At 37.5% G+C, this 14,372-nt stretch overlaps 2 protein-coding genes across 2 annotated transcripts; both read right to left on the reverse strand.

Moving 5' to 3' along the window:
- Window positions 1-1,513: 1,513 nt before the first annotated feature.
- LOC308497184 (olfactory receptor 11G2-like) lies at window positions 1,514-2,467 on the reverse strand (the record flags this gene model as incomplete). The annotated part of the gene is made up of 1 exon (XM_081047545.1): window positions 1,514-2,467. The coding sequence occupies one exon, from the start codon at window positions 2,465-2,467 to the stop codon at window positions 1,514-1,516; it is 954 nt and encodes a 317-aa protein (XP_080903671.1).
- A 9,782-nt stretch (window positions 2,468-12,249) lies between these two features.
- On the reverse strand, window positions 12,250-13,194 carry LOC308497203 (olfactory receptor 11G2-like; the record flags this gene model as incomplete). Its single annotated transcript, XM_081047564.1, has 1 exon — window positions 12,250-13,194. Exon 1 carries the CDS (start codon window positions 13,174-13,176, stop codon window positions 12,250-12,252), a length of 927 nt encoding a protein of 308 aa, XP_080903690.1. The 5' UTR covers window positions 13,177-13,194.
- Between the last annotated feature and the right edge of the window lie 1,178 nt (window positions 13,195-14,372).

Raw genomic sequence — 14,372 nt, forward strand, 5'->3', positions numbered from 1 at the left:
CACAGCCACAAGGCTGTGATCAAGGCATCAAGAACTAGTAACTGTGGAAGATGAATCATCTTCCACAGACTAGTAACTATGGAAGATGTGAAGACTTTCCAGGTAAAGAAATAATGAATTCATCTGATACATCTCTGATTCTTTCTCTTAATTGGTTATCAGCAATAAGCTTTCTTAGTAGAAAAGAAGTTTAAGAAGATAATATACCTTCTGAGGACACAGCTTGATTTACGCTCTCCACTGTTGAGCACAACGGGGCCACTACACTTAGAACCACAAAGATTGCTCTGCTATGTTTTCCACTACTGCTCAGTGGCAGAGATATCTCAGATATAAGACCGTTTTCTAGTAGAGAATATGCAGGAGACATTAGCTCATTCTGCCTCCAAGCTGATTGCTGGTGAGCTTCCGAGTCAGGATTTTACAGACCTTCTTTCTAGAATGTCTGTATTACTAATTAGTTCGAGACTATCAACTATAGAATGATACCACCTATTTTTCATATTCTCTTCTGGTATCAGGTTCCCCATCATCATTTTCTGGTTTTAAATCTCATTATTGCTGGTTTAACTAAATGTTCTCCCCTTCAACTTGGGATTGGAAATTGCCACGATAAAGTCATTTATGTCAAGGGAACCATAATAGAGGCCATAATGATGTCTGCATTACACACATTCCTCCCACAAACTTTTGAACTTTCTTTGTTTTTTTATTAAAGATTTTATTGTGGAAGGGGAACAGGACTTTATTAGGGAACAGTGTGTACTTCCAGGCCTTTTTTCCAAATCAAGTTGTTGTCCTTTCAGTAAACTTTTGAACTTTCAAGCCAACTATGTAACCACATCTTGGACTTCACCTTCTCCTTACATGGGGTCATTCTTCACCTTGGAAGGGGCCAATTTGCTTCACCAACTAGCATCATTATTTGCATAAGAAAACTAATCAATCCCTGTTAACCTAACCAGCATCCTTCATTTGAATAGAGGGCCTAAATGGAAACAGTACTTGTAGCGTTTTGCCTTTATAAAACATGCCTTTCTTTGTTCTCTTTAGAGCACAATTTGAGTTGCTACCTGAATCTGTGTCTCCAGGATTGCAGTCCCTCTTTTGCTCAAATGAATGTTTTTTATTCTTTATAACAGCCTAAAGCTTTTCTTAGGTTAACACTCTTTTGGACATAGTACTTGTCACAATTTAATTTTTTTCTTATCCTACATTGTCAACTTCATGAGGGACTGAAATGTGACTTACCCACTTTATCTGATTCATTTTTTAGCTCTGTACCTGAAATATTGAAGGTATTCATTAAATTTTTTAAAATAAATGAACAATAAAGAATATAATAGTTGTGAAAAGTCAGACTGCTTCATAGATTCCCCAAGAACCCGTGAATTGTGGGAGACTGTCCTTTAGGTTCCAATTCTCAAAAACTTTAGAGATAATAGTTCTTTTTCTCCTCCTCCTCCTCCTCCTTATTTGTCTTTTTTTTTTTTTTTGATGAAGGTTCTGATTTTTATATTCCCAGAATCTTCTGTAGGGCCTGTTTCATATCTTTGTTCCTTAGACTATAGATCACAGGATTAATGACTGGGGTTCCCACAGAATAAAACAGAGTCACAAGCTTCTGCATTCCAGCTTCATGCTCAGATGTTGGGCTCAGATACATGACTGTCACTGAACTGTAGAAGAGTGAAACCACAGCCAGATGGGACCCACAGGTGGAGAAAGCCTTTTTTCGGCCAGCTGCTGAAGGGACCCTCAACACAGCTCTTAGGACAAGAGCATAGGACACCATGATGCAGAAGAAAGGAATAAATAAGAGCATAGAAATTATGATTGTCCAATAGAACTCCATTATTGGGACTTTAGAACAGGTGAGGGCTAACAGAGGACCGGGGTCACACAGGAAGTGGTCAATGATCCTGGAGCCACAGAAGGACATCTGGGAAATGATGATGATGGGGACTGGGAACCAGAGGAAACCAAGTACCCAGCAGCTGACTATGAGATTAGTGCAGAGATGTCCAGTCATAAGAGTGGGATAATGTAGAGGCCGGCAGATGGCAAGGTATCTGTCAAATGACATAACAGCCAAGAAAAAGCATTCTGTGGAACCCAAGGAGAAGAAAAAGTAGAACTGGAGAAAGCACCCAGAGAAGGAGATGACCTTGGTATCAGAGAGCAAGTTGACCAACATGTTGGGGACAGTGGAGGTGACATAGCAGATCTCCAGGAAGGAGAAGTTGGCGAGCAGGACGTACATGGGTGTGTGGAGTCTCTGATCCCAGCGCACAGCACAGATGATGGAACCATTGCCCATGAGGGTCAGGAGGTAGACAACAGAGAAGAGCACAAAGAGAAGGACCTGTCCCTCCCTGGGGTAAGAGAAGCCCAAGAGGATGAAGCCAGTGATGGTGCTGGAGTTGCTGGCGATTTTCATGGGTCCGTGAGCTGTGAAAAGGCCCATAATTACTGAATATCCCTGGAGTAGCACAGGGACTTCATTTGCTTTGTCCAAACAAGAAACTGACATTTGTTGATTTATTCATTATTAAATTAATATTTTATGAATATTTACTATTTGCTAGGTATTTTTTTAGCTACTGGGGATATAGCAGTGAACAAAATAGATCCCTACCTCACTTGCTTACCTCAGGCAGGAGAATGCAATGTAAACTGACATTACGTTGTATAATTCTCTTTTTCTTTTCTTTTAGACTAAATACACTGCATTAGCTCTCTCTTGGCAAACGTCTTTTTGAGAGTAGGCTTGGGTTATTGCTATGTGAAACAGCAGTGTCATAGCGGTGACTGGGATGCACGTGATCCCTGTATATAGAAGTGTTTCTCTAATCTATGAGGTGTGATAAAAGAATACAGTGAATGCTTACATTAAAACGATGTGTTACTGTAAGAGACACATTCCCATTAATTCCCCTCAAAACACACACCCTTGCTTTGAACACTCTTATCCCATCGTTCTTGCCACTTTCTGAAGCAGTTCTAGAAGTCCTCTTGTGACTTTACTTCATCCTCCATCATGACAATGCTCCGTGTCACACATTATTTCTTGTATGGCAATTTCTGTCAAATAAAAACATTACAGTGTGTCCTCATCCACCTTATTTACCGGATCTGTCACCGTGCAACTTCTGGGTCTTCGCCAAACTCAAAAATGACCATGAAATGTAAACGTTTTGAATCAATTTAGGACATGGAGGCAGCCACAACAGCATGACTAAAGACACTCACGACAGAGGACTTCCGGAACTGCTTCAGAAAGTGGCAAGAACGATGGGATAAGTGTGTTCGAAGTGAGGGGGAATATTTTGTGGGGAATTAATGGTAATCTGTCTTAAAGTTTAATAAAACTTTAAGAATTTAAACATTCACCATATTTTGTGATCACACCTTGTGGATCTATATATGAATGAATGGGTAAGTGCATTTCCTAAGTTCTCCATGAGCAATCACCTAATGCAACTGCTTTTAGGCAGTTGTCTTGTTAGATCATGTGATTCTGGAGCAGGAAAAATGTGGGACTTTTGATATCACTTAAAAATTGTTTGACAGTTGATTCAAATTATTTGAATCAACCTAACCTGTTGATTCATTCTCTCTAATACCATTATGTGTCCATTTCATGAGTAAAACCATCAAGTTTGCTAGAAAAAAACTACCTGAAAAAATAGCACGTAAGGCCACCTGGATAGATATCATGAAAGATAATGTTAACATCATAATCTGATCATATTAAAATACTAACATCTCTAAATTTAAAAAATTTTAAATATTAAAATAGTAACATCTCTAAATTCTAGTTTCTTAAATATAAAATGGGAGTTGTATTACATAATTTTTTATTCTTATCTCTGAGATTTTTGTTACATTAGGGATACCCAGACTACACAGGACAGCTAGAATTGCAAACCTAGAAGTGATATGTAATCCTGGAACAAAAACCTTTGCTGGATATTGTATTAATTATATATGAAAGTACAGGATTCATGGCAGTTTCTTTTTAGGATAGTTTTTCCAAGTATAAGCCTGACAAGACTGTCCTGGCAAATAGGAAATGTATAAAAATACTTTATGCCAAACCTAACAGAATTAAGTATGGGTAAAGGTAGAGATATTTCCATTAAGCTGTTTTGTTCCTCATCGTTTGTCAGTTAGCTCCCAAGCACAGAAAGCAGCTGCTGTGTTTACTGGTCAGTCTAACTTGGCCAGATTCCCCTGAACTGGCTGCAGAGGGTGCTGTAGCCGTTGCACTGGGAATATGAGCATAGCGGGCTTAAGGCTGTGTCCATGTACTCAGATTGCTTGGACAGATGATTAACAAAACAAAGCAAAGAAGCTTTACCTTTTAACTTGTGAAATTAGTATCCGGAAGTCTGGACGCTGTATGTGCATTCTGACTTCCACTTATGGATACTACTTTAACTCTCTGGATATTTTCCACTGATACTCCCTTTTTCTGAAAGCTGGTTGCAGAAACCATAGTGGAGTGAAAGTCTTGGTATCCATACTAAACTCTCAGCAGCCAGTCCAGACAATTCCTCCATGAGCATAAGCTTTTGCCATCTGACTTGGAAAGGCTGCTCCATGGAGGAGCATAGCTGCCCGAGCTCTCCACCCTCTGGGTTTGAATCTTGCTTCCACCACTTTCTAGCTGTGTATGGTAGACAAGTTACTACTCTCTCTGTGATTTGGTTTCCTTTCCTGTAAGGTGGAGAGAATAAGAATACTGTCTACTGAGGGTGTTTTGAGGGTTAAATAAATAATATTTGTGAAATGCCTGATATCCAGGTAGTGGATATAGTATATGGCCCTCTATCCCACTGTATAATCTTTCTTGAAAACCCTTGAAAGTAAGTATACTTATCCATGGCTGGTAAGTGGTAGGCAATTGTGATATACTAGAAGTAGTACTGGATTTCAATATGGGAGCCCAGGATTTGAATTCCAGCACTTACATTGCTTTTTGTGGGAAATTCTACAAGGCATTTATTTCTTGTCTGGTAGTTTCCTGAAATATGGAATTGAGATGATAATTCTTCCCCAGAGGGTTGTTATAAAGATTGTTGAATGAGATAATGAATCGGCAAGGTGGAAGCACCTTGTCAATATCTGACATATTAAATGTTTTGGGTAAAACTGTAGCAGTGCTGGTAGGAGACTTCCCCCACCCCAGAAATAGAGATTCTACAGCCATAGTTCAGTATTTTTTTCTCCTCTAAGCAGTACATTACCTTCTTTCCTGAAGCAAGAAAGTGGATCCCAACTGAAGTTTCTCAGTCAGTTTCTTGCAAGTTTTTCTGAGAGTTGAAGTAGTTTTGTTTATGGTAACCAGCTGGGAGAGAAGGTTATAAAAATAGGTTGGGAGGAAGATCAGTGAATCTGTGTGCTGTAGGATCAAGAATTTATAAGTAGAAGTTGTGTTTTGCTCCTTGAGGATTCATTTGCTATCTCTATGAGGAGAACAGTGCCAGAAGAAAAATCTCTTCTAGTTATTCCCTTGCTCATTCTCTATCTTCTCTGGTGACCCTTGTGCCTTCGCTTCTGCCTTTCCTCTCCCCAGTGGTAAAGGGTGTAATGTCTTTTACTGGGTCTAAATCTCTTAGAGATGGCCAGAGATGCAATCAATGAGTCATTAATCACTCACCAAGCCTGCTCAAATTATCTGTCATACGCTCAAGGGAAATTCTGTCAAACAACCCAAAAGTAGATGTTTGTATTGGAGGAGTTTATTCTTTGGTCTTCTGATAAGTCAGTGTTAATTGTGGGTTCTGGAGACAGATTCCCATCTCCCTCCTAGAAAGAGGAGACCTGTTGCGGGAGTAATGGGCCTCGGCCAATGTGGCTATGGAATTGCTCTCTTCCTAAGACCACGGTGGCCTCCTCAGTGATCTTTCTCTCTCTTCTTTCAGTTAGATCTTCTAAGTCACAGGAGTTCCACTGAAGAACGCTGCCTCTCAAGGCACACTTACCAGGCCTAAAGATGCTCTTGGCCAAGGGGCCACATAGCAGACTCATTCTGCAGCAACATGCAGAGAAGCTGCAGGTAGTGGTTGGACTTCAAGTTTTATTATCCCAATAAAGGAGCAGATTATTTAGCACCACTCATTGACTGACTGTCCCTTCACATTCCTTGAAGGAGTTTTCATCTTTAACATCTCACATCCAGCTTAAGCACCTTTGATGTTTCCCCTACCCACACGGTAAAACTCAAAGTTTGCAGCCTGATCAGTAGTGCCCCTGCAACACAGCCCTGCCCTATCTTTCAGGTCTTGCCTCTCAATTTCCTGTGCTTCCCCCCTCCCTCGCCCCCATGCTCCCTCCACATTTACCGATGCACACACAAACTTCAGCCACATGTTTCCCTCCCCCCCTACATGTTTGTTGAGTGAGTCATTTTACCCACTGAAAGGCATGAAAGAACACCCTGACTCTGAAAGCAGGAGACCCCACTTCTGTGGAGTGAAGCAACCAAAGAGCTGAATCCATATATTCAGGTGTAGCAAGTTTACAAGTTAATTGCTTGTAACAATACCCAGGTGTTGCTATGCTTACTGTTCTCCCTATTTATTTGCCTTTCCCACCCCTGCTGGTACCAGTGATTAGCTCTTAAAATACATTGATATTATGAGCAAGTACAGAATGGGTTGAATAGGATATCGTGTGCTGACTTAGGCACCTGATCATCATTTATTATAAATAATAATAATGTGCAGATGGAAAAGAAAAAACCTTGCAAACTTCAGTCAGTTTTGGCTTGAGTTTATATTTCCAATAATGATTACGTTATTATTAATATTATTAGGAATTTCTGGAATATATGGCATTAATATTATTATATATAATATATATTATTTATAATTATATAATTAATTATATTATATATATTATAATATAATATAATATAATTATTATATATAATATAATAGGGATTAATATTATTAGGGATTGCTGGATTATATGGCAATTCTGTTCTTAATTTTTTCAGGAGTCTCCATAGTTTTCCATAGCAGCTGTACCAATTTACATTCCTACAGCAGTGTATAAGGGTTCCTTTTTCTTCACAGCCTTCCCAACACCTGTTATTACTTTACTTGTTGATAATAGCCTTTCTAATAGGTATGAGGTTATATCTCATTGTGGTTTTGATTTGCATTTTTCTAATAGTTAGTGAAGTTGTGCATTTTTTCATATATCTATTGGCCGTTTGTCTGTTTTGTGGGAGAAGTGTCTGCTCAGGTCCTCTGCTCATTTTTTTGTTTTTTTTTTCTTTTGTTGTTGAGTTGTATGAGTTCTTTATATATTTTGGATATTAGCCCCTTATTGGAGCTGTTCGCAAATGCCTTCTCCCATTTTGCTGGTTGCCTCTTTGTTTTGTTGATGGTTTCTTTTGCTGTGCGGAAGCTTTTTAGTTTGATCTAGTCCCTTCAATTATTTTAGCTTTTAGCTCCCTTGCCTCTGAGGTCCAATTCATAAATTCGTCTCTGAACCCAAGGTTTACAAGTGTAGTTCCTCTGCTTTCTTCCATGCAATTTATTGTTTCAGGTCTTATGTTTAGGTCTTTGATCCACTTTGAGTTAATTTTGGTACATGGTGACAGCAGTCTAGTTTCATTCTTTTGCACATGGCTTTGCAATTTTCCCAGCACCATTGAAGAGGCTTTCTTTCTCCACTATATGTTTCTGGCTCCTTTGTCAAAAATTATCTGCCTATACATGTGGATTTATTTCTGGGTTCTCAGTTCTCTTCTGTTGGTCTGTATGTCTATTTTTTCTGCCATTACCATGCTGTTTTGAGTATTGTCATTTTGTAGTATAAGTTGAAGTCAGGGAGTGTGATACCTCAGGCCTCGTTCTTTTTTCTCAGGGTTGCTTTGGCTATTCAGGATCTTTTGTGATTCCATACAAGTCTGGTGATTTTTTGGCTCTTTTCTTAAAAAATGCCATTGGGATTTTGATGGGGATTGCATTAAATCTGTAACTTGCTTTGGGTAATATGGCCATTTTAACTATGTTTATTCTTTCAACCCATGAACATAGAATATTTTTTCCATTTCTTTGTGTCTTCTTTAATTTCTTTTAATAATGTCTTATAGTTTTCAGTGTATAGGTCCTTCACATGAAGATTGGTTTTCATATTTCAATATCCAAATGACATATTTCTTTATCGCTCTCTATAATTCTTTACATCTATCTATCATCTATCTATCTATCTATCTGTCTATCTGTCTATCTATCTATCTATCTATCATCTATTTGTTTATTGAATTGTGAATTACATCCTGAAGCCATATTTATTTTAATTAAAAGTGCTGATTAATAGATCAATAAGTGTGATGAATTATAAATCATGATGGGTATTAAATGCCCTATTAAGACCTATTCTAGAAACACTTATTTTTTATATATTGTATTACTCATATACATATAAATGGATGGTAATCTATGAACGGTTATATGGAATTTTCATAACTTGCCATGTTTTCTTGCCCTTTACTGCTCCTGGCTTTTATCTGTACTGTTCTTTCACTTGCTCCCATAGAAACTTATAATACCCTTCTTTATAGCACATTTTGTTCCATTTACCACTTGTTGATGAGCCCCACAAGAGAAGAAATGTGTCTTTTTGACCTCTGTTATGAATCACCTGCTAGCTCAGTACCTAGTATATTGAATGTTTTCAATTGTTTCAACGAAAAAGTAACCATGGAGGAAGATGATACAATTATATAAAAAAATACCACTTTCAGTTCTTTATACTTTTACTCTCATAGGTCCTCGGAGGAGGAAGATATTTCTTATTTTGTTCCAACAGAACCAAAGAATTTTAGTGAGATGATGTCAAGAAGTTATCGGTTTTTATCTTTTGCATTTTCCATCGACCATCAGTCCTTTTTCTAAATTCCCAAAGAATCAAAGAATTATGAAGAAACACTTCCCTGGTTCTAATTTTATAATGAAACAGTTTTAAAATTTATTTTGATGATAACATTGAATGTTGTTTAAATGTATGTTAAATAGCAATATATGCATATAGAATGAAATTTTAAAAATACAAAGGCATATACAGTAAAAATGTCTTTCTTTTTCTGTCTCTGGACACTCAATTCTTTTTCTCAAAAGCATTACTAGTTTCTTTTTTCTGCAAGAAACATATACTATATTTATGAACATAAATATATACATATCTATGTAATTTTTCTTCACATAAAAGATAGCCCAAGATACAGATCTCTTTTATCTTGCTTTTCATGTAATGATATACTTTGAGGATACTTTTATATCAATAGACATGCACAGTTTTTCATTTCAACAGTTATATAGTATATTCCAATCTATGGATATACAATAATTTATCTAATTAGTCCTTAATTAATAGGAATTTAGATTGTCCCAATCTTTTGCTATTGAAAATAGTAGTTAATATTCTTGTACATATGCCATCGTTCTTAAATGTGAGTGTACTACTCAGACAAATATTCAGGAGTGGAATTGCTGAGTCAAAAGGAATGCCCTTTCAACTTTCATATTTTTTGGCAAAACCTCCTCCATAAATGCTGCACAAATTCATGCTCACTCAAAGGATAAGATTGCTGCTTCCCACAACATCTTTTTATCTTTGTCAATTTTGGGGGAAGAGGTATAATTATAGTTTTCTTTGTATTTCTCTAATTCTGAATAAAATAGAATGTCTTTTCAGATACTTAAAAGCTTTTGCTGTTTACTTTTTTCCATATATTTAGTACTTTCTGTTTTAATGTGCTGATGCTATTTTTCTTATCAATCTGAAGATATATATATGTATATCTATCTATCTATCTATATAAGATATATATATATATATGTATATATACAAATATATCTCAAAGATATTAAATCTTTCGTCTATAATTGTTGCTACAATGACAGATCTTCTGGAGGACCACACTATAAGTTCAACCAGATGAGTAAAGGTAATTTATTGTTATTGAAAGAATAATAGAAAACATGGTTATAAGCTTGTGTAATTTGTAAGGACAAATACAAATAAAAAATAAAAAGCTTAATTATCCCTGTTGAAATGCCTTTTTAGGGCATTTACTTTAGAAAACTTGTAATTAAGTTCTTTCTCTGTCTTTGAAATGCATATAAAATTTTCTAAAAGCTAAAAAAAGCCTGTTGCCAGCTTTATGACTCAGGAATGTCTTTGTCAAGGACCTGGGAAGTCTGTTTGAAATGTAATCATCAGGTAGATAGCACCAATCTCCTAGTTTCTGTGGGAGGATAGGAGCCTAACTTTGGTGGCCTAACTTCCAAGTTGCAAAAATACCTCCTGTCGTATAGATGTATTTATTTTTCCTTTGTATGAGCCAATTAGAAAACACAGATGGCCATCCTAATTACTGGGTGAGTCTGGGATGAACTACGAGGTCTGACAATTAAGTTTGAGAACTCATCCTAGAAAAAGTGCTACATACCTCGCAGCTGAGTATCACTATGGTCAACTTCCAAGTACTCCCCTTGGGAAGCTATGCACCAACGCCAGTGCCTTGTCCACCCTTCAAAGCAATTTTGGAACTCTTTCTGGATAGGCCATCAGAGCTGTTGTCGTATTACATTTGATGTCCTGAATGTCATCAAAATGTCTTCCTTTCAATATTTCCTTTATCTTTGGGTAAAAAAAGAAGTTATTGGGGGCCAGATCAGGTGAGTAGGGAGGGTGTTCTAATACAGTTATTTGTTTACTGGCTAATAACTCCCTCACAGACAGTGCCGTGTGAGCTGGTGCATTATCATAATGCAAGAGCCCTGAATTGCTGGTGAAAAGTTCAGGTTGTTTTTGTCCAACTTTTTCATGCAGCCTTTTTAGCACTTCCAAACAGTAAACTTGGTTAACTGTTTGTCCAGTTGGTACAAATTCATAATGAATAATCCCTCTAAAAGCAAAAACGGTTAGCAACATTGTTGCAACAAGTTTGCAAACATAATTGTCAGACCTCATATGTGTGATAAATGATGCTCTCAAGTCTCTTTGAGGACTAGTTATTGTTTCTCTTGAGAATGTATATGTAGTGGATTGTATTTGCTTGGCTATATAAAAGGATTAGATTTTCTGTCTTTGCTATCTCTTAGCGTATTGCCTGTGATACACACATTCCATTGCTGTAGTGCATATTTAATAATAAAACTGTTTTATTCTTTTCTACCTTTGTGGAGAAGTTTTCTGGGCTCGCAGGAGATTTCTTTTTAATTATATTTTCCCAGCAAACTCAAGTCAGTTTTTCAATCTCTGGCTCTATCATTTGTAAAATTATGGAGATGGAGTGCATCTTTGAGATCTCTTATAGCCCTATAAATTCTAGGAAATAGAAAAAAAAACATGGTGTATAAAGTTCAAAAACAATATGAATAATTTTCTTTTTTTTTTTTTTGCAATTTTCTTTTTTATTTAATGCACTTCATATTTTAAAGAAGATTAAGGTTTATAAAAATGTACAGAGTTCCCATGTAGCACCTCCCCCATAGTTCCTCTAATTATCTTGAATGAGTGTGGTACATTTGTTACAATTGAAAAATGATTATTTATTATTATTAACTAAAACCCACAGTTTATATTGTTTCACTCTTTCCTCGATCATTCTGTGGATTTTGATAAACATATGGTGTCCTACATACATCATTAGAGCATCACATGGAACAGTTTCACTGCTCAAAAAATCTACTGTGCTGCACTTATTTCCTTCCCTCCCTTGTCCCAAACCCCCAGTGACTACTGATCTTTGCACTTACTGTCTCTGCAATTTGCTTTATCTGTAACTTCATATTGTTGGAATCATATAGTATGTAGTCTTTTCAGACTGGCTTCTCTCAGAAATAGTTATTTATTTATTTAAGTTTCCTTCATGTCTTTTCGTAGCTTGATCACTCATTTCTTTTTACCGAGGGTTGCCATTTTTGATAAAGCGAGTAACGCAGGTCCCTTTGTTGGAGCACATAGTCCCATAACTTCCTACAAAAATGTGCTTGGGGAAGAAGATTTTCTGCGTCCTTGAATGCCTGAGCGTGATAGTGTTTTAACCTCTGATTTGGTTTGGCATAAGCCTCTAGCCTAATGGAAGATCCCCTCAGTACTTTGAATGCACCATTCCATTGTCTTTTAGCACAATATGAATAATTTTCTGAGTGATGTCATTTAGTCTTCTTTTTAACCAAGAAATTAAAAATAGATGGTGTCTTTTAAACTAAGACTCTTTTATGTTCCCAATAATTTCTTTATAGCATATTTCATATCTTTATTTCTAAGACTATATATTATAGGGTTAATGAGTGGAGTAACTACAGAATAAAACAAAGTCACAATCTTCTGCATTCCAGCTTTATGCTCTGATGTTGGACTCACATACATGACCATCACTGAGCCATAGAAAAGAGAAACCACAGCCAGATGGGACCCACAGGTGGAGAAAGCCTTTCTTCGGCCAGCTGCTGAAGGGACCCTCAGCACAGCTCGTAGGACTAGAGCATAGGACACCATGATGAAAAGAAAGGGAATAAATAACACCAGAGAACTTAAGGTGGAGCTAGTTAGCTCTATTACAAGGGCTCTGGAACACGTGAGGGCTAACAGAGGACCGGGGTCACACAGGAAGTGGTCAATGATCCTGGAGCCACAGAAGGACATTTGGGAAATATCAATGATAGGAATCAAGAACCAGAGGAAACCAAGTACCCAGCAGCTGACTATGAGATTGGTGCAGAGATGTCCAGTCATAAGAGTGGGGTAATGTAGAGGCCGGCAGATGGCAAGGTATCTGTCAAATGACATAACAGCCAAGAAAAAGCATTCTGTGGAACCCAAGGAGAAGAAAAAGTAGAACTGGAGAAAGCACCCAGAGTAGGAGATGACCTTGGTATTAGAGAGCAAGTTGGCCAACATGTTGGGGACAGTGGAGGTGACATAGCAGATCTCCAGGAAGGAGAAGTTGGCGAGCAGGACGTACATGGGGATGTGGAGTCTCTGATCCCAGCGCACAGCACAGATGATGGAACCATTGCCCATGAGGGTCAGGAGATAGACAACAGAGAAGAGCACAAAGAGGAGGACCTGCCTCTCCCTGGGGCCAGGGAAGCCCAAGAGGATGAAGCCAGTGATGGTGCTGGAGTTGCTGGCGATTTTCATGGGTCTGTGAGCTGTGAAAAGACCACGAGATTATTGAATGACTGTGTATAGATAGACGTGGACCCAGGTATGTTTTGAAGCCACCAGGCGGAATACAATAAACACTTACATATCAATTGTTGCTATTTTTGTCTGATATTGAAATACTGCCTTGGCTTAGTTGTTGGACTGTAAAAACACTAGAAATCAGTGAATATCAGTGGGTGAACAGAGATGTTTCTTCTTTGGAAAATGTATGTAAACGTGCTTAATATATAAATATACAGCTTATTAAATCATTATAAATAAAATTCCGCAGTAGTTGCCACCAAGGTCAGGAAGTAGAGTGTCACTTTGCAGCTTGGAATCCCCCCTCAGGCATCCCGTCACTGTCCTCCACCTCTCTGCTCCTGCAATTGTAATATTGTTGCTGTTTTTTTTGGTGACTACCTCCTATTGTTCTTTATTTTAATAACTAAGTATGCATTCCTCAACAAAAGTATTTAGTTTTGCTTGTTTTTGTACTTTACATAAGTAAAAACCATGTTGTATGTGGTACTTTCGGATGGCTTCTTTTGTTCAACAGCAAGTTTGTGAAATTCAGGTTGTTGTATGTATCTGTAATTTATCCATTTTTGTTGCTCTAGACTTTTACATTTTATGAATAGACCACCACTTATTTAACCATTCCACTACAGGTGAATATTTTGGTTATTTCCAGTTTGGGGCTATCAGGCGTAATGCTACTACAAACATATAGTTCATTTTTCCTGGTTCACACGTGCATGCATATTTGTAGGCTGGATTATTAGGTGTGTGTATCTTCAATTTTAGTAGATTAAGCTAAACAGTGTTCCATCATTATTGCTCTATTTTTCACTCCGACTGACAGTATATGACAGCTCTGATTGTCAACATCCTTTTCTAATGTTAAGTTTTGTATTTACCACAGAGCCTGTGGAATGACATATAGATTGCATTTTTAAAAATTTTTTATTTATTTTAAGTGGGTTTTTTCAGGACCCATCAGCTCCAAGTCAAGTAGTTGTATTTCAATCTAGTTGTGGAGGGTGCAGCTCACAGTGGCCCATGTGGGGCCACTTTGTTGTTAAGAGCACTGCGCTCTAATCAACTGAACTAACCAGCCACCCCTACATTGCATTTTAAAAGCTCTCTCTCTCTCTCTCTCTCTCTCTCTCTCTCTCTCTCTCTCTCTC

This window comes from Rhinolophus hipposideros, assembly GCF_964194185.1.
Source record: "Rhinolophus hipposideros genome assembly, chromosome: 5".
NCBI lineage: Eukaryota > Metazoa > Chordata > Mammalia > Chiroptera > Rhinolophidae > Rhinolophus > Rhinolophus hipposideros.